At 35.6% G+C, this 20,060-nt stretch overlaps 1 protein-coding gene across 2 annotated transcripts; it reads left to right on the top strand.

The window, feature by feature from the left end:
• Positions 1-458: 458 nt before the first annotated feature.
• Positions 459-9,790, top strand: LOC131078439 (putative GDP-L-fucose synthase 2). 2 transcript variants are annotated; one of them, XM_058016142.2, is made up of 4 exons: positions 496-609; positions 717-833; positions 920-1,039; positions 8,636-9,790. In XM_058016142.2, the coding sequence occupies exons 3-4, from the start codon at positions 1,021-1,023 to the stop codon at positions 9,589-9,591; spliced, it is 975 nt and encodes a 324-aa protein (XP_057872125.1). In that variant the 5' UTR covers positions 496-609; positions 717-833; positions 920-1,020; the 3' UTR covers positions 9,592-9,790. The 2 variants fall into 2 exon arrangements, with proteins under 2 accessions (XP_057872127.1, XP_057872125.1); XM_058016144.2 differs by lacking the exon at positions 717-833 and having other exon boundaries at positions 459-609.
• The last annotated feature ends 10,270 nt before the right edge of the window (positions 9,791-20,060 follow it).

Below are 20,060 nucleotides of genomic sequence, written 5' to 3'. Positions count from 1 at the left end.
TGCGACTTAACTGCTTATAGCTATTGATCTGGCTTCTGGGTAGTAACGATGCACGCTGTGGAATCAGTTATGCGCACAAAGGTCAAAAAGTACACATTTCAAAGTGTTGCCTGATACCTAACTAAAGATGTTCCAGTAACCGTCCACTCAAAATCGCCAGTACTTGTGGACAAATGTTCCAATAGTGGTGCACAAATGTTCCAATAGTGGTGCACAAATGGGCCAATTATGAACAAAAATTTATAAAAAATGATCGACTATTGGTACAAAACAAATTTATTAATGGTGTTTTCACTGTGATGACTATTGGGGGGGGTCACTATGACAACAAGTGTGCGCCTATTAGAACTATGACGGCTATTGGTACTCTTCCTCTAATTGAATATAATTGATAAGTGATGATATATTCCTTTGATCAAACCATTGAATGAAATTCAAATTCCCCACATGTATAATAAAATAAGGATAAAACTAAAATCACTCTAAAGTAAATTTGATATAAAACCGTTGGGCCAAAACAATCAAAACCTAAGTTCTTGCACTGCAAGTTGCTGAATTTTTTTCGATAGTTACCTTCGTAAAGACTATAATCTTCATCAAGCAAAATTTGTAAGTTATGAAAATTGGTTTCTTAAATCGTATGATTTTTACTGAATGTTTTATTCCACGTTTATTGGAAGCTTAGATCTGACATAAGAGCTTTATCATGGTTTAAGATATTCTTTTTATCTGCTTCCACTTGCTTTACTTATCGCGGAGAGGGGTCTAGTTGGGTAATTTATCTCATGATTGGAATTGTTTAGATGCGGCTCTTCTATTTTTCATTCTGATCTGTAAGTTTCAATTCATCTAATGATTGGAATTGTTTAGATGCGGATCTTCCATTTTGTATACTGATCTGTAAGTTCCAATTCATCAGGTGGTGTTATTCTGCATCGGTTTGATATGACTGCATAAGGACCATTTCGATCTGCTCTTCGTTATTGCACAATATTCAGCTATAGATCTCAATTGGACATCATGGGTGATCTGGGCCAAGGTAAGAGAAATGCTTGATGCTCATTTTATTTTCTGTCGGATTGTTTTGTTTCTTAATTGATGTAGAAAAATAAATTCGAGGGCATATTTAAGCCTTGGGATGAATAGGTTTTGGGTTCTAATGTGCATTCATCCCGTGTTTCCCAAGTGCGCTAAAGCTCCTGACTAGAGTAAATCAGTGGATCAAAGTGCTAATCTTCTGGAAATGTGTGGATGTGTATGTATGTGCTGCAGTCTGGCCTAGGCTCCTGTCTGTGGTGAAAAAATGTATCCAGATGCCGAACTCTTGAAAGTTTTGCGTACATTGGTGTGTATGTGTTCATATGTGTTAGTTTAAGCAATCAGATTAGCAGTATAGAACAGAAAATCAGAATGCAAAGTAAATCATACGCATAACACACATGTACCATGGGAAAACCTCCCTCTTGGAGGTGGAAAAACCCAGCAACAACTATCTCAGATTGTATTATATTAACCACAAGGCAGATTTACAATATAGCCTTCTAGGGCACAAGCACAACTTATCTGAGATATAATAATTTGAAGAATCAAATCCCTGTAGCTCAATTTGGCAGCCCAGATTTGAGTTCGCTGTCTTTGTATGAAGTTAACTCAGCCTTGCAAGATGTTGCTCAGTTTTGATAGGGTTTGCTGGGCTGTAACTCTACTTCGCTTGCTGAAGCTTGCAGATCGGAACACAAGGGCAGATCGCTGACTAGTAGTTTGCTCACAGCTGAAAGGAGTTCGCTGACCTTTAATACTGATTCGCTATCCTTTAGATATGGTTGCTGTCTTCTAAATGAAATTTGCTGATTACAAAAGACAATTCGCTACTTGATGAAGATAGAGGATATTCGTTGAATGTGTGTCTTGTGACCTCAAGTCACTTCCTTTATATACACGCCTTTAACCCTTATGCCTAGGTCGGCCTTGGTGCCAAATTACATAGAACCTACCCCAAGTTACAAGTTACATATTCAATAGGTCCCGACCTATTGAATTACAAGTTACACAATGAATAGGTCTTGCCCCATAACCATTATAAGTTACATAAGTTGAGTGCCCAAATAGGGCCTGCCCCTTAACATTCACAAGTTACATTGATATCCTTGGGCCAACCCAATTACAAGCTATCCAAATTGGGGCTCAACCCTAAACATTAATCAATTATATCAATACAATTAATTTGAAGGCCAAGGTCCACATTAAAATTAATTACGCTAGGGATTCGACCTAGCTATATTTCAACACTCCCTCTTAGCTAGGGAGGATCCCTTGAATAATCAAGTTACAACGTGACCATGCTTCATGGATTCTTTCCATGATATCCATCATGCATTCCCACAGAGGATGGTTCTAAGGTACATCATGTATTCCTTCCATGATATTCACCATGCATGCCCGCAGAGGATGAATTCAATATACATCATGGACTCCTTCCATGATACCCATCATGCATACCCGCAGAGGATGGATCCACCTTGCATTGCCCGCAGAGGGTGGAAGAGGTCTTTTACCTCAACTTCTCCTAGAGAAGAATACAACACCACCTTGCATTGCCCGCAGAGGGTGGAAGAGGTCTTTCACCTCAACTTCTCCCTGAGAAGGATCCAATGTCACCTTGCATTTCCTGTAGAGGGCGACTCCACCTTGCATTGCTCGCAGAGGGTGGAAGATGCAACTTAGTGCATCAATGGGATTGAGACTCCCTCTCAGCCAAAGTTGTGTTCTCAACAACTCCAAGTCTCTCTCTGAAGTATTCAAACTTCACACAAGCTAGAGGCTTGGTGAGAACATTTGCAATTTGCTCATCAGTGCTGACATATTTCAGCTGAATGGCACCTCTCTGTACCATATCATGAATATAGTGATAATGAGTTTCCACATGTTTTGACCTGTCATGAAACACGGGATTAACAAACATCTTAGTACAACTCTGATTGTCACAATGAATGACAGTGGGTTCCCAAGGTTGTCTGAACAACCCAACAAGAAGCTTGCGAAGCCACATTGCTTCTCTTGACGCCACACTTGACGCAATGTACTCAGCTTCTGCAGTACTTAATGCAACTGAGGACTGTTTCCTGCTGGTCCAGGAGATAACAACAAAACCCAAATTGAAACAAATTCCTGAAGTGCTCTTCCTGCCCAATCAGAATCAGAGTAGTCTTTCAAGGTGATGACAGTGTTGATTGGATACTTCAACCCGTAGCCAACTGTGCCTCGCAAATATCTCAGAATATGCTTGGCTGCAACAAGATGAACATGCTTTGGTTTGTTCATGAACTGGCTGAGGGCACTCACTGCATAACAAATTTCCGGTCCAGTGTTAACTAGATACATCAAGGATCCAATTAGCTGTTTGTACTCCGATGGTTCTGCACAATCAGAGTTAGCTGTAGAAACACTGCAATCCATTATTCAAGATATCAATTCATTGGATCCTTGGCATACTTCTAACTCTAGAGAGTAATGCATTAGGCCTAGTTTTATTCCAAATTCTAAAACTAACTCTTTCTAGTTAGAAATCATATGTAAATTAGAGTTAGCATTTCAACATTAATCCGATAGGATCAGCATCATGCTTACAAAGTCCTAAGCTTATAAGAATCCTTAATATAAAGCTGTGACAACCAGATCTTATGAAGATTACATAATATAAGAATCCACTAAGGAAAGCAACCATCATAAGTTTTCATAAATGAGAAATGCTAATTTTTTTTTTCCCTTACTTTCACTTTCTACGAAAAAGAACCCATAGCACAATCATTATGAACATGGCATACCTTCAACCTTCTTCTCAAGTGAAGGAATGAGTTGAAAGCTTGTATAGGCTCTAATGTCTATTTCCAAGCTCCCTTTGAAGCTTGAAGCATAATAGTTCAAGACTATCTTGAAGAGAAACATCAATCAAACATGATTCAACATCCCAATAGAATGAATTAATAATAACATGAAAATTCATGAACATGATTCAAATATAAGAGAACTTATCTCTTTATTGGCTAGACTCCCACACAATCCACCAACGTTCTTAAGCTGTTCCATTTTCAAGCCCATGGATCTCCGATGGCTGCATGGCCTTCGGCCCTTGCCATCACATATCATCTACCTTCAGCTCAGCGACGACATATTGGAGTTACACGCAAGGGTCGCTTGGAACTTCACCCTTCAACTCTGTGAATTGCCTTAATTAAAATTTGGTGGCTCTCTCTGGTTGATGAATTCAATGTTCGAGTTAATATATCTACTGACTTCTCAATGAGAGCAAGTTGTACATCGCTAGTCCAAGGAATATGAAGATGCTCACAGTCATCAATCGCTCTTCCTAAATGAGGTCATTGTGATATGATATGATCAATTCGAATACCTTCAATCATAGTATAAAACTACACAACATTCTGTAAATTATTGAACAAATAACAGTAAGATAACCGTGCTTGTGCAAAGAACTGAAAAATGTCATATGTTGATCACATCTAATCATATTATTGTATTGCAAAAATAATGACTGATCAGAAGAACTAAAACAAGTGTATTTCTTCAAAAAAATAGTGTACATAAGCCAAGTTGTCTTCCCAGCCAATGCGTTAAACTAATCAGAAGGAATACAGGATAATTATGTAAGCACCAACCACTCAATTGAAGAGACACATTGTATAGTTGAGCACAAACATATGATTGATAAATACCAAAAAAGAACTGAGGCCACAAAATCTCCATGGTGGGAGCGCCCACATCATTCTTACTGAATAATGTCTGTTCAATAGGTTAGATACTTTTATTCTGCATTGTTCTTAGGTTTCATCTTCAAGAAATTGAACAAAGTCTCAAGTATATTCTGCTTTAATGAAAAGAAAGCAGAAACTAATCAAGCATTACTATTCAATAAACGTTTACTTCAAAATGTAATAGGGAGTGTTCCCCATACAAACTAAATACCAAGCATATGTGCCACGATGAATGAAGAAGAATAGACCACTATATATTATATGTTTCCAACTTTATGATATATTTAGATCACCACATCAAAGAATCATCAATATTCAGATCAATACCATCATTGATATTTGGATCATTGCATATTCCTCATAGCAAATCATGGATTTGGGTTAAGAATAATGTTGAGGTATGCATACTTAGAATAGAGAATAACTGAATACCAACTTCCATAACTCGAACTAGGGTTGGAACAAATTCTTAACACAAGGACAAAGCTTGAACTAGGGTGACAGTCACAAACCCTAGGATTTATACAAACCCTTAATAAAATACAAGGAATACTAGGGTTTGAAGCTAGAAGAAAACAAATGCACAAAACCAACATATCTTTGATGAGATAGTTAACAAACAAGAAAACTCTTGTTCTAGTTAAGACCCCAACCTAGGGTTACAACTAAAAGAACTAATACCCTATAACAACAAAGTAAATAGATATAAATCCTCAAACTAAGCGAACCCTTAACAGAAGTAAGGAAAAGAGAGTAGAGGAATACAAACTCCTATATTCTAAGATTTTATTTGAAGCCTTCATACTCTTGTTACGACCCCATCGATGCCCTCAATCTTCAAGCTGTTATGTTGTTGTAGAACAATCTGATACAATCGATTCCCAATCATTCACGCTAAACTTCTTCAGCCCTAGTTTGCAAAAAGAATACAGGATCTACCTTCAAGTTGTTAGGCTTTATAGAAGGAACCCGCTCTGATACCATGTTAAGACATGGACCAGCTAGGACTTGAACCTAGGACCTTCCATATGCTACTAGAGTGCTCTACCACTGAGCTACTGGCCCCTCTTGGACCAGTCCATCATCGGTCCGGGTGTGGCTTATTTCTAACACCAACACCCCCCCTTAAGCCACACCTCTCGTGTGCTTGGGGCTCCTAGCCTGGACCTGGCTCTGATACCATGTTAGTTTTAGCAATCAGATTAGCAGTATAGAACAGAAAATCAGAATGCAAAGTAAATCATACGCATAACACACATGTACCCTAGGAAAATCTCCCTCTTGGAGGTGGAAAAAACCCAGCAACAACTATCTCAGATTGTATTATATTAACCACAGGGCAGATTTACAATATAGCCTTCTAGGGCACAAGCACAACTTATCTGAGATATATAACAACTTGAAGAATCAAATCCATGTAGCTCAATTTGGTAGCCCAGATTTGAGTTCGCTGTCTTTGTATGAAGTTAACTCAGCTTTGCAAGATGTTCGCTCAGTCTTGATAGGGTTCGCTGGGCTTTAACTCTGCTTGCTGAAGCTTGCAGATCGGAACACAAGGGCAGATCGCTGACTAGTAGTTCGCTCACAGCTGGAAGGAGTTCGCTGACCTCTAATACTGATTCACTATCCTTTAGATATGGTCGCTGTCTTCTAAATGAAATTTGCTGATTATAGAAGACAATTCGCTACCTGATGAAGATAGAGGATATTCGCTGAATGTGTGTCTTGTGACCTCAAGTCACTTCCTTTATAAACATGCCTTTAACCCTTATGCCTAGGTCGGCCTTGGTGCCAAATTACATAGAACCTACCCCAAGTTACAAGTTACATATTCAATAGGTCCCGACCTATTGAATTACAAGTTACACAATGAATAGGTCTTGCCCCTTAACCATTATAAGTTACATAAGTTGAGTGCCCAAATAGGGCCTGCCCTTAACATTCACAAGTTACATTGATATCTATTTGGGCCCAGCCCAATTACAAGCTATCCAAATTGGGGCTCAGCCCTAAACATTAATCAATTATATCAATACAATTAATTTTAAGGCCAAGGGCCACATTAAAATTAATTCCGCTAGGGATTCGACCTAGACATATTTCAACAATATGTGTGTCCTGTCTTTTCATCCAGCTGTCTCATGTAGGTTACTGATTGCATCAAGGTGCCATATTTGAACTTCCGAAAAATGTATGCAAACGTGTGAATATATGTATATGCTGCCTCTTCCATGGAACCCTACCTGTAGAATTTGTTAAAAAAATATGCATGGGATCATGGTTTACCTAAAAATAGAATCAGTAGTCCAAGCATGGGACTGCTCTCCATTCCCATGGAAGGTTGCTTGAGCAATTTATTCGTACGTGTTAAAAAGGAAATTTAGGAGCCAAATGCCGTTAGAGAGCCCTGTAGTACAGAATATTTTCATGTCTCTACGGTTTATCCGAGAACTGGACAAGGAAAACTGTTACTTAATTGTTTGTAGAAAATATATTTTAAAAACACCACCAACAGGATGCTGGCATTTGGCAAAAAAATTTGCTAAAATATCTCTGCAGGGATTGCAAAGTTTGACCCCCACACTGCAAGTAGTAGTTTAAATTCTTCTTTCTTAAAAATATCTACTTCGCATTTTCAGGTATACATTCTAAACTTTGCAGTTTTAAATAAATGAATTCCATGAGACCACTGACAAATAGAACTAGGAGCTGCAGCCCTTCCCATGGAACCCTATTACTGATATCTGATTGATTCAAACTCTTAGGAAGGCAGAAAACCAATTTTTTGGTAGATGTAATCATAATATGTTGGTTAGTTAAATGGAAGATGAGAAGATTTTTGTATGTCTTTTTTTTTATGGGGTTAATTGTCAACTTTGGCTTTGTTTTTGAGATTCATCACGAGGTCAAAACTTATGGGTACAAATTATGCAAGGTAAATAAGAAGAAGTCCTTTTGCAAGCTTCCTATGGGTACAGATTTGAAATATACAAGGTAAATGGAAAGAAATTCTCTTGTTGATTTCCTAGGGGTTGAACAACATATATAGAGAGAAATTCTCTTCTGATCTTTCTGGGGCTACACAATTGAACAATATCTAATGTAAATGGGAAAAAAACCATTCTTGTGGTCTTCTAGAGGGTACAAAATTTAAAGAACATATAAGATAAATAGAAAGAGCGTCTTTTGTGGTCTTCTTAGGGCTACAAAATTTTGAGCAATATGAGGTAAATGGAAATAAATTGTTTTGTGGGGTTCCACAAGGGATCTGATATGCCAAACTGGCATTGGGGTTTGCCATGACCTAAGAGACAACTTTTACCTTTTTAATTGTTCCTCTGTTTTAATTTCATGCTGTGAAAAGTTCTGTTTGTGCAGATAGCTGTTTTACTTGCTTTAGGATTCAACTTTTACATGTCCAATCCATTGCTGGGTCACTTTCATAACATCTTTTTCAGGAAACCTTGTTATCACTCTTTTAATGATTTGTTTATTTTGTAATTCTTTTACCTCCACATGGTGTTTCACTGGAAAGTGTTTTCGTTTTGACCTGTGTTAATTTTTTTCTCACCATGTGTCTGAGATAGGTTGTAATATCCCTAAATAGGAATATTAGGAAAGCTCTCAATAATTCCTTCAAACTTTATACTTGACAACATTCAATTCTGATTATTCTAAAACATCATTCATACAGTTTGCTTGTAGGGAAGTTATGAATTCTAATTCCTGGTCTTGTAAAGCAGCTCAGAAATTTAGATTCAGATATGCATATGCATCAGGATTATAAAGTAACAATGATAACAGATCGATGAAACTCACATAGAGTGCAATTTCTGCTGCTTATTATTACTCATTCTGTATCACAGAAACCTGCAATGAATCCTTCATGATGGACAAATTGGGGAAGATATTTGTTGCCGGACACAGGGGACTGGTGGGTTCAGCTATTGTCAGGAAGCTTCATGAATTGGGGTTTGAGAATTTGGTCCTTAAGACTCACAAGGAACTAGATCTCACTCGACAAGCAGATGTTGAGAAGTTTTTCTCAGAAGAGAAGCCCAAATATGTGATTGTTGCAGCAGCCAAAGTTGGGGGTATCCATGCTAACAATACTTACCCTGCTGATTTCATAGCCATCAATCTCCAAATCCAAACGAATGTGATTGATGCAAGCTATAGGAATGGTGTGAAGAAGCTGTTGTTTCTGGGTTCTTCTTGCATTTATCCAAAATTTGCTCCACAACCAATCACTGAAGATGCACTCCTGACTGGTCCTCTGGAACCTACTAATGAGTGGTATGCTATTGCTAAGATTGCTGGGATAAAAATGTGTCAAGCATACCGTCTGCAGTACAAGTGGGATGCAATTTCTGGTATGCCCACAAACCTTTATGGCCCAAATGATAATTTTCATCCTGAGAATTCTCATGTGTTGCCTGCCTTAATGCGTCGATTTCATGAAGCTAAAGTTTCTGGAGCAAAAGAAGTGGTTGTTTGGGGCACTGGTTCACCTTTGCGGGAATTCCTGCATGTGGATGACCTGGCTGATGCAGTGATTTTCCTAATGGATAAGTACAGTGATTTTCCCCATGTGAATATGGGAAGTGGAATTGAAGTGACAATCAAAGAACTTGCAGAGCTTGTCAAAGAAGTTGTAGGATTTGGTGGGGAGCTTAAATGGGATTCTACAAAACCAGATGGGACTCCTCGAAAGCTCATGGACAGCTCAAGGTTAGCAAGCATGGGATGGAACCCCAATATTTCTTTGAGGGATGGGCTTGTAGATACATACAAGTGGTATTTAGAGAATTACATTCAGTAGATTTCTTTCTACCTTTATTTAAACAGAACAAGTATTCACGGGCTTAATAAAGACATTTTGGCTTATAACACATTATTTTATGTGACCCAAAATTTCATATATCACCTAGAGCTTAGCTTTAGGTTATCTTTCATTTGTTTTCAATCTCAAGATCTATAATAGTATGTTTTCCTTGATATATATTATGATTTTCAAGCCATTTTAGGATTCTATTAAACCTTTATATGTCATTTATGTAATGTGTGGATTAAACCATGGTTGAACATTTATTAGTCATGCGCACTAGAATTAAGGCTCCATGTTCTCACCCAAATCATGATTGAGTGTACATAGCTGCTAACCAACTTGTGATGTATCTATTTCAAACTTGGAATGATAAACTAGAATGGTAATGCACATGGTCTTGGCATAAATCTTTTGCATTCTTTTTTTCCTTCTCAATGCATTATATATCAATGGGGCTACATAGGCACTTGGCTCTTGCACAACTAATTTAACAATGCTCATGCGTTGCTCATGTATTTATTCCATAACATCTATTTTATAATGACATCATTTGCTATGTGTTGACTAAAACCTAAGATGAAGTTGAAGTAGGGCGATCCTATAAGGAAATGGGACCTCTCTTAGAACTGGTAAATCTACAAAATCATGGTGCTCGAGAAGAAATCGATCTTAGTTTGGACTCCTTGATTTGTATAGATAAAAGGACTATCTGAAAAGAAAATTAGATATTAATAGGAGGTGGTAGCAAACATAAAAATAATTGTACATCCACATATATGAAATTATGAATGAATCTTGGAAGGAAAGTCCAGTGTCCCAATCACATACTAACCAACAAGATGAGCAAGAAAGTGGTTTCTCATCACTTATGGACAATTTTGATGCAAAACCTCCGGAATCCTGTACAACAGAAGCTGAAGCTAGTTTGTTAATGCTGGAGTCAAATAACATTGCTTCAATTGGGTTTGAACCACCCGCATCAGACGAAGATAACCAATCTCCAGCACCCACAAGAAGGCCCTCAGTCAGATCTGCATCCCCAGCAAGGGTAAGGTCAGCCTCCCCAATGCGAAGTGTTCAAATAGGGAGATGGGGATCACGGAGATCTAATGCATCAGCAATTCAATTCATAAATTACATGCCACAATAGTCTAATAGAGAGAGCGACTCTAACAGAGAGTCTGAAAGTAGTGATACAGATAATGAGAGTGATGGGGATGATGAAAAGTTGGAGCACCCATCAAAGACTATGTCAACTAGGACAATTAGTGTTCAGGATGCAATTAATCTTTTTGAAAGGAAACAAACAGAACTAAGACATTCAACAGAAGGCCTTAAAAAAAATATCAACATATAAAGCTGGAGGAGCTGAGTCTGGTAACTCAACTACTCATGAAAAAGCCATTCAAATGAGGTGGAGTGGAGCCAGTGAACTAGGTAAATTGGTTGTGCCGATTTCTACAAAGCACTCATTGGTAATTGGAAGGACAAGTGCCGAGTAGAGACAACTCCTTAGAGTGAGTTGAACCAAATGGAAGAAAGAAAAGATGCAGGCTTGAGCTTCTCATCCACACCTGAAATTACAGAATCACAGATAATGCAGGCTGAACGGGTGCAGGGAATCATCTCACAGCATTCAGAAGCCACTGGATCCCCGGAAATAAAGTTTTCAGCAAATAAATTTTTTCAGATACAGGGGTCAGGAACCACTGACAATTTTCCTACGGGGTAAGCCCTGAATATGAGCCCATGGTGAAACAGTTCAGGAGCAGTCATGAGTTGAATCAACTGCTTCAGGAGAAAGCCAATCAATTGTAAGCATTTTTTGCTGCTCACAAGGTCAGAATTTAGGCTGCTGAAGAAGGTTCAAACGTTCCTCCTTCAGGTAAGCTTCATGCCAAAGACGAAGCAAGCATGGAGTTGAAAAGCTTGGATGTGAATTCCAATGAGCCGAGAAGCCTAGACAAATTGTATGCAGGTAGCCCAGGGGAAATGAGTCTCAGGAAAGGTATTTTCCCCGGTACTGACATAGAACTGGATCAACAGTTAAGAACCATGCAGAGTTTTGGCAAAGATTCAGTGTATGGCTCATGGAGCAACGGTGCAGGCTTTAACATGTAGACCTTGATGCATATGGTAGAGGGAAACTGTCATAATTATGAGGAGCAGTTAGGAGCTCTTGATAACAACAAATTTTCTGATGAACTTAGAGGGAAATCCTATGAGCAGTACAGGGAGAAACGTGAAGCCAAGCTGAGGGAGGAACACAGTGCAAAGAAATCAGAAAAAGAAGCAAAACTAAAGGCTATGCAAGAAGTACTAGAACAGAGGAAAACAGAAATGGCAGGAAAATGTGCAAAATCATCTGTAAAGTGAGATCCTTTGCAGTCTCAATCTGGAGGCCAAAAATTGCAGTCTTCCATGACTAAGCTTTCCAAGAACAAGAAAGAATTGGTATGCACTCGAAGCTCGAGAATTTACCATTTTCATGAAAGTAAACTTGCCTAGGATTCTAAAATTGGAACTTACATCATAGTGCCCATACATCCTTCTAAAAGTCTTTTTATGAATGCCTTCATTCTATATTCTTAGTTGATGGTATCCAGCTCTCACATCAATTTATATAAAGTTGGTTGCACCATGCATTTGATCAAAAGATCATTGATGTGAGGTAAAGGATATTTTTTATTTTTTTGCTTTATTTAGCATAGAATAATTGATACACAAGTGCAAAACTTCATCCTTCATCTTGATTAAAATTATTGGTGCTCCCTAGGGTTACTTACTAGGTCGTATTAACCCTTTGCCTAGGAATTTTGATGTGAGGTAAAGGATATTTTTTATTTTTTTGCTTTATTTAGCATATAATAATTGATACACAAGTGCAAAACTTCATCCTTCATCTTGATTAAAATTATTGGTGCTCCCTAGGGTTACTTACTAGGTCATATTAACCCTTTGCCTAGGAATTCTTGCAATTGATATTTCAATTCCATTAACTCTATTAATGTCATGTGATAGGGTGTCTTTGATATGGGTTTAAGGCCTGAAATTATATCAATTGAAAAATTAAAGGGTCTCTTAGGATTAAAGCTTATCATGTTATCGAGAAGGTCCTTGTCTATAAAATATAAAATTTGTTGCATGACAAGCTTAAAAATAATGGGTAGATGGATAATTCTAACTAATTCCCACTCCACATTGTTAGATACCTCGATAGTTATATTTTGGAGATCCACTACTTCCTCTAAGTAACCAATGTGTTTGATTAATTGTAGGGTACACATATTAAGACCTGATTCATTGTCTATAAGACCCCTAATCACTTTGTGCTTATCGATGGGGACTTCAATGCGTAAAGGGATGTTTTAGGATGGTCCAATTAGAGGCATATCATATTGGCTAAAATTAAGGTGGTGAGTGGAGGCTAATTGACCAATGAAAGCTTGGAAGTCATTCGATTATATGTCACTAGGAACTTTTTATTCTTGAGAGATTTTATTAAGGACATATTTGTGGATAGTGGGTGTCTTGAGAAGATCCATTATGTAATGCCCCAAGCCAACCATCTAGGATATTAGCCAAGAAAACCATTTTTTTAAAAGATTAATACTAACAAGAATTCAATCTTGAGACAAAGTACCCTACACATTAACATGTGCAAGTGTTAGGTTAGGCACAACAATATATGCACACTAGAAAACATCACCATTGCTATGAGAAATGTGAAACAAATGAAAGAATTAACTCTACCTGGAAGACATCTCAAATATCTCTATGAATTGGCCTCTAAATTCTATTGGGATACAACTATTGAGAAAGCCCAAAATTGGTATAAGCTCTTCTTGAGAAGTTATTAGACTTGCTACAACTTTAATCCCTTACACAGGGAATTGGACCTGCACTAAGTCTGAGCCCCAAGATTGGGTATCAAACACTCCATAGTCTAGTACCTAAGATAGGGTATTGATATGTCCTACAAGCTTGGTACCTAAAATAGGATAGTAAATGTATTTTAAGTTTAGTGCCTATAATGGGTTATTGAACTAACTCCAATTCTAGTACCTAAACTTGGATGTTGGACTTACTCCATGTTTGGTACCTAAAATAAGGTACCATACTTGCTCCAACTTAGCTAAAATGGGGCATTAAAATCACCGCAAGTTTGGTACCTAAAACTAGGTATTAAACTTGCCCCAAATTTGGTACCAAAGATGGGGTATCAAATTTACTCCAAGTTCAGTACCTAAGAATGGGTATTGGACTTGACCCAAGTGAAACACCTAAAATTGGGCATCAAACTCACTCCAATTCTAATACCAAAGATAAGGTATTGAAAAATTCGATACCAAAGACAAGGTATCAGACTTGCCTTAAGCTTGATACCAATGATAGGTGTAGACACCTAAAATTGACATAATGCTTGCGATGCTATTTTCACTAATTTTGCTTCTAATTATTTAAATAGTTTTAACTATTTAATTAATTCAACATTGTTCCTCTAATTCAAATTCAAAATCAAAATTTCTTTCTAATCCCATAATTAAATATTTTTTAATATTTTAACTATCTAATTTTCCTTTAAATCTTCATTAAATAATTTTAATATTATTTAATTAATTTTCCTCTTCCACCTTAATTAAATGATCTTTATTATTTAATTAAATATCAATTTCCATCCCCTTTATATATATAAATAATTATTCAAAATTATTTAATTTTTTAATTATGTCCTCTACAATTAAATACAATATTTAATTAAATAATTTATTTAATTTAATTATTCATTTTTAAATTTCCTCTCTAAAATATATAAACTCTCCTACAATAGATGTTTAAAATGGTTAATTATCCTCTCCTCTCTAACTTCCATTGACTCTCAGTTCCACTACTTGTCTCCTCTAACTCATCAATTACCTTTTTCTAACTAGTTAGTCAATCCACTTTTATCGAAATCACTAAGACAATCAAATGGATTAATTTGACATTCAATCTTAGTCACATGAATAATCATTGCTGAATCAATTTGTCTCAATGATCCTCCACCATTGATCTTTTTGTTGAACTTTCAATCTCAACCATTCATTGAAATCTTTGAAATCTATAAATTCAACCTCAAATACCATACACTATGTGAGAAGGAGAAGAGCAATGGAGGCACTTGCATGACTTTGACATTTGGGTTTGCATTTGATTAGTTCTTATATGCTTTTTGTTGAATTCGATTTGCTTCCTCTATTGTTTATTGCATGTGTGAATTTGTAATAGTTTAGAGTTCGTGGTTGCTTAGTGATCTATTACAATATATTCCTTAATTATTGATGCAAACAATAGAGTACTAGATTTGCATCAAGACTGGTACCTAAGATAGGGTACCAAACCTGCCTCAAGCATGATACCAAAGATAGGATGCTAGAATTTTGTTAAGATTGATACCTAAGATAGTGTACCAAAATTTCCTCAAAATTGGTACAAAAGATAAGGTTCTAGTCTTGACTCAAGCTTATCTCCTAAGACAAGGTACCATACTTGTCTCGTGCCTGATATATCATCACCTAATGGGGATTGGGTGCGTAATCCACTTTCCATGCGAGAAAATCCAATTGACAATATCTAGCAAATTTGAAGTGTGACATCATTGTTATTCTTATATCATGTCTCTACAAAATATTTAGATATGATGTTAGTTTCCCATTGAAATTTAGTAATCTATTTATTAATTAGTTCCACTCATTCTATCCAGAGATCTCTTAGGCTACCAAAAAATAGTAGAAACCACTCCTAACACTTCATACCTCAAATTGTAGGTTCCTTGTGCTAAACTACTATTCAAGTGTGACACAAAAAGAGGTACAAAAATATAAGATGATTAGTTTAAACATAATCCAATTAGAATTAAAAAAGAGGGGAAACATTTCCTAGCAAACCAACCATACCCTATTAATAAGAATAATTCATCTTTCATAATTTATTTTAATTTATACGAAAGTAAGAATAAATAATTTTGAAAAAATTAGTAGATAAATTTAGCCAAAATGAATGCAAGGTAAATTATTTTATGTAAACATAACCATAAAGTACTAACCATCATGTATTGACAACATACAACAATGAAGGGAAATACCATCAATTTGGAGTTCTTAGGAAACCACTTCCTCCTTTAACTTTGATTGCATTCTACCGCACATTCTATATCCTCCCTTGCTTTCCAAACTTACTATAATTTATGGCCAAAACCTTCAATATATATATTTTTCTTTAGAATGTATGAATGAATGTGCTTATTCTCCCTCCTACTAGAGTGAACAACATTTTTCTTGTGACTTTCCTACTTTAATTTCTTTGTGAAACCTAATTCAACATATACGAACCAATCCTTTCTTTTTCTACTACATTGGGGATATTTTTTCGTAATAGTTGACTAACTTCTCCACCACAATTCTTCTTAACAATCTCATAATTGCAATCATCATTTCTTTCTTTCCATTGAATTTATCATCTACTTTACAACACTCTTTCTTTTCAATTTGAAATTTTATTATCTTGGAATTCATTTTCCCAATAGCATTAATATGAATGAGTTAATGCTAAAATTAAATTTCTTAAATTTGAAATACATAGTAAGTGAATTGATTTATTTAGCTAGTGAACAATTGCATACAATTAAAATATCATTTCATGCAATGCTAACAATTTTCCTTTTTATGCGGTCGCTTCTCGAATGGCTGTGGTTGCTTCTCGCCCGGTGGGTGTTTCAAATGCTGCGGTCGCCTCCCACCCGGTGGGTGTTTCAAACCTTGCGTTTTCTGCTCATGCTCCTTCTTCTGTGATCTGTAGCGTCTCTGGGCCGTCAGCTGTTGATGGGGGCGATGGGAATGTGGGTTTGGACGCAGAGTTTGCTGCGGCCGCCCCCATTTCGAAGGAGATTTCTTCTTGTTCTTCTCCCTGTGCCCCAGTGTCTGTGGTTGGAGGTGGTTTGCCTGCTCCACCTCCTGGGGGCAGCCGCCCAAATGCTGGGGTTTTGAAGAAGGTTGCTTTGGTTGTTGAGCCTTTTCCTGTCTGCAGATCCATTGCCCTTTCTCTGGAGGAGGATACCGTGGCCGAGATTGATCATGCTGCTTCCGTTTTTGCTGCTCATGGTCTCATTTGTAGATTCAGGGGTTTCTAGCCCAGCCTTCCGGAACTTCATGCGTGGATTTCCAAGCACTGGGAGCCTCTCATTTTTGGTACGATTCGTATTTTCCCTTTAGCTAAAGGGTTTTTCATAGCAAAATTTGACATTGTTGAGGACATAAATTGTATTATGTGTGATCATTTCTTCAATTGGGATGACCATTTTGTGTTAATGGTTAAGCCTTGGCACAAAGATTTCAATCCCTCTTCCGAAACTTTCAACAAGATGCCTTTATGGGTTAGAATCCCTAACCAACCACTTCATCTTTGGGTGGATTCTCTTCTTGAGGAAAATTTTGATTCCTTTAATATTCGCCATTCGACCTATGCTCGCATTTTGGTGGACATTGATGTGTCTAAGGGATTGCCTGCAAAGATAAAACTTATGTCTCCTAAGGGCCATTGGATTCTGTCTTTGGACTATGAAGGGATTCCCTTCAGATGCAAAAGGTGCTTTAAAATGGGTCATGTTGTTGCCAAATGTGATCTTGGTGTTACTAAGAAACGCTTCGTGTCTTGGTGGAACGGTGCTTCAACTTAGCATTATTATGTTGTGAAGAATTCTTCATAGTGAAGTTTTTCCCAGGTGGTTACTCAGGACATGTTTTCACTTAATCAAAAACAATTTTCCTTTTTATTTCTTTCCCATTTTATTGATTCTAAAATATATCATACAACATTACTATGCAAGATTTATTCATCAAACATAACAATGCAAAGAGGGAATATGCAATCACAATTGAACACACATTTTTATGATTTTATTCACACCAGGTTAACACATGGTCCTAAGTGATACATTTCATATTCAATTTGGGTATAATAGAGGTTATCAACCATATTAAGCCTAGTGCAACATTTGTGATATTACTAGTATTGGGGAATAACCCAAACTTGCATATTTAGGTGGGGGGATAATTCTATACCCACACAATCAATTCATACATCAATCTTATTTACTCCATATACATAATAGATGAAGCAATGCGAAATCATCCAACAAGATACAACATCACATAATTCATATAATCATCCAATCTATAAAAAGAAAACATCATGATCAATTAAAATACTTAATATTGATTATTTAATAACACACCCATAATTTTGATATATACAAGGATAACAATGGAGTAAAACCACTATGGCAATCCAATTATAGGAAGCATAACATATGGATCTCAAAATAAAAATATGGTAATCAATAAAATCTAGAATGCCAATGCATTGATAATAACATCAATCCATCAAAGTTTATAATGTAGTGTGCGTACAAAATATGCCATAACATGATGTGCAAAATCTCCAAAAGCATACACAAGAGTGACACTTTATCTCAATTCATCAACAAATGTGAAAGTGCATTCAAAAGATGCCTACAAATCTTAGAAATGAATTGTTGTAAATACATATAAAATAGATCAAAAGAAGTCATCCCATGCAACTAAAACATTTCTAGATGTCAAAAATATCCAATTAATCAACTAAAATGTGAAAACATGACAAATTGAATAAAATACATTTGGGAAATAATCTAGAGAATGTAGATATATGTGAGGAATTCTAAAAGACCTTTCCAATATCAAAAGAATCACAAAAAATAGAAGAACTAACCAAAATTTATGAGCTTAAGAGTGAAAACTAATAAATCAAACATGGTATCATTTCCAAAAACCAAACTTTCGTTAAAATCAAACCTAAACTTAATATATGCCTAAAACTTAATAGCTATGTCCAAGATCTAGTTTGTGATGGAAGTATCATGGTTGGATAAAATGAATCTACATTTCCTAATGAACAATTAGGGATTCATCTTGACCCTTTCCCAAAGAATTATTGATTATGTACATAGCCTAATCAAAGTTAAAATAATCATACCAATAAAATTCATACTTAAAAATGTCTCCCATTCACACAAATATCATTGTGGTCCAACATGTCAAAAACTAATTTTCCACCATTAAAATCAAAGATCCTTACTATGCTATTATTATAAGATGCATCAAAATCTATATTCAATGCCCTTTCCCACCTACTCCTAAGTGAAACATAATTGAACAACTTGAAAAAACTCTACCACAAATATTAATAATGTGTAATGCCTCTAACATTTTCCCTTGGTTACTTTGTTTAGGCATCCAGATTTTGAGGGCTTATTATAACACGTGCTACTCTAGTGTAAAATAGGTCTTTCTTATATATATATATAAGAAAATTGTCTAGACATAATGGATGTATTCTTCAAAGATTTTTGTTCAATAATTTTTTTTAATGTGTCTTTATGTCTTAGTGTTGTGAACACCCCATTTTTCAATTTTTTTTGAAGCCATAAAACCAAAAACAAAATCAAAATTCAAAAAAATCTATAAAATAGAATAAAATAGAATAAAATTGTTCAAGTCAAAACATAGGTCTAAAACTCACAAGTCAAAGTAATGAGATGTTGAAGTTGACCCATTTCAAGATATTCCCAACAACAACAACAAATTTTAAGAACACATAGAGGATGATATTAAAGACTTTATTGACCAAAGTGAGACACTTAAACCTAGAGAAGGTTGTAACCAAGTAGAATGATACTTATTTGAAAATGATGAGATCTTCAAATATATTTTGAGATAGGAACAAAAATCCTTGAAGAATACATCAATTATGTTTATACAAAATTCTTGTGTGTGTTTGTACGAACAAACTTATACATAATAATAATGATAACGATGACAATGATGATAATTTTGTTTATACATAATGGGTGTACTCTTTAGGGATTTTTGTTCTTATCTCTAAAATACCAACCTTATGTAGGTTTAAGCAAGTCTATTTGATGATCTATATGATCACTTTTTAAATTTTAGATCCTACATGACAACCTTAAAATTTACTAGACTAATTACATTGACATGAAATATTTTTATAAAACAATATATATAATACTTTATTAGTAAACTATAAAAAATTCTGAGTAAATTTTATATAGTATTCTAATTTATAATATTAATATATATTATCTTATAATATTTATTATAACAATATGAATTGAGTTAGAATACTTTCAAAAAGATAGAATATAATTGTTTCTATTTTTTAGAATAGTTTCTAAATGTGAATTTATAAACTTCCTATAAATTAAATATTTTTATTGATTTTATTAATCATACATATTGAATATGAAAAAATTATAAGTTTCTATTTTAATAAAGAAATACAAATTAATTAACTATTATTTAAAATATATTATTATGTATATTTAATTAACTAAATATTTTTTCATAGAAACCATAATTCTTAAA

Source organism: Cryptomeria japonica, chromosome 7, assembly GCF_030272615.1.
Source record: "Cryptomeria japonica chromosome 7, Sugi_1.0, whole genome shotgun sequence".
NCBI classification, from domain to species: Eukaryota; Viridiplantae; Streptophyta; class Pinopsida; order Cupressales; family Cupressaceae; genus Cryptomeria; species Cryptomeria japonica.
Note: the sequence above shows the minus strand (reverse complement) of the source record. Positions and strands in the feature narration are given on the sequence as shown.